This window comes from Laetiporus sulphureus (assembly GCF_001632365.1).
Source record: "Laetiporus sulphureus 93-53 unplaced genomic scaffold LAESUscaffold_33, whole genome shotgun sequence".
Classification (NCBI taxonomy): Eukaryota; Fungi; Basidiomycota; class Agaricomycetes; order Polyporales; family Laetiporaceae; genus Laetiporus; species Laetiporus sulphureus.
The window spans coordinates 165,422-166,227 of record NW_024468542.1 but is presented as its reverse complement, the minus strand read 5'-3'; the positions used below and the strand labels follow the sequence as shown (position 1 = coordinate 166,227).

The window sequence follows — 806 nt, the reverse complement described above, 5'->3', positions numbered from 1 at the left end:
TCGTAGCTGGCGATGAAAGCACGGACTGCTTCATATCTCGCCTTGCTGTCGTCAGAGATGTCTGAGGCCGCATTTGAAGAAATTGCCCTTGCTGCTTGGCCCCGCTTCGGCATTTCGAATTTGCCTTTGTACTTGGGGTCTGGGCATCGCTGTTTAAAAACGAAGGGGTGTTTCCCACATCGTACACACAGCTTCTTCTCCAGCCATCCTTCTTGTTCCTTGGTGAGGGTGGATACTCGATCCACGACCATTGCGTTGGGGTCTTTCAGGGCCCGTGGTGCCGATGATGATGTTGTAACCGTTCCGCGTTGTCCTGCCTTGTCGGCTCTGAACTTGGACTCCAGTTGAAGGCACAGGTCGAGGTATTCCGGCCATGTGATGGGGTCGGAAATTCCTAGGCTGTCTCGTGTGACCATTGCTTGGCGTACGTCCTTGCTTCGGTGTTCAGCGATGTAACCGATGAGTGCGGTGTGCCCTAAGTTGGTCTTAGTGGCCCATTGACGGAACTGTTCTGCGAAGGATACCATTGTGGGATACGTCTTGCTGCAGATATCCTTCAAATGCTGCTGTGCATCCTTGTCCGGGTCGAGGGTCCTGTAGTTTACTTTGAGAATGTTGACAAAGTCTTCCCATGTGCCAAGTGCCTGCCGTGCTGCTGCTCTGGTCGCATATTCAGACATGTATGTGAATGCGTCACCTTCCAAATGCAGCAGGGCCGTGGTGATCTTGTGTTCATCGTCGTTGATCTCGTTCCACCGCATCCATATACCGAGTTGTTGGAGCCAGTCCTCCAGACTTCCTTTGCC

At 52.7% G+C, this 806-nt stretch overlaps 1 protein-coding gene across 1 annotated transcript; it reads right to left on the bottom strand.

Moving 5' to 3' along the window:
• Window positions 1-51: 51 nt before the first annotated feature.
• LAESUDRAFT_761161 (uncharacterized protein) lies at window positions 52-797 on the bottom strand (the record flags this gene model as incomplete). The annotated part of the gene is made up of 2 exons (XM_040912870.1): window positions 52-139; window positions 190-797. Coding segments are annotated over 2 exons (696 nt in total), but the record flags the coding sequence as incomplete, so codon positions are not given.
• Window positions 798-806: the final 9 nt, after the last annotated feature.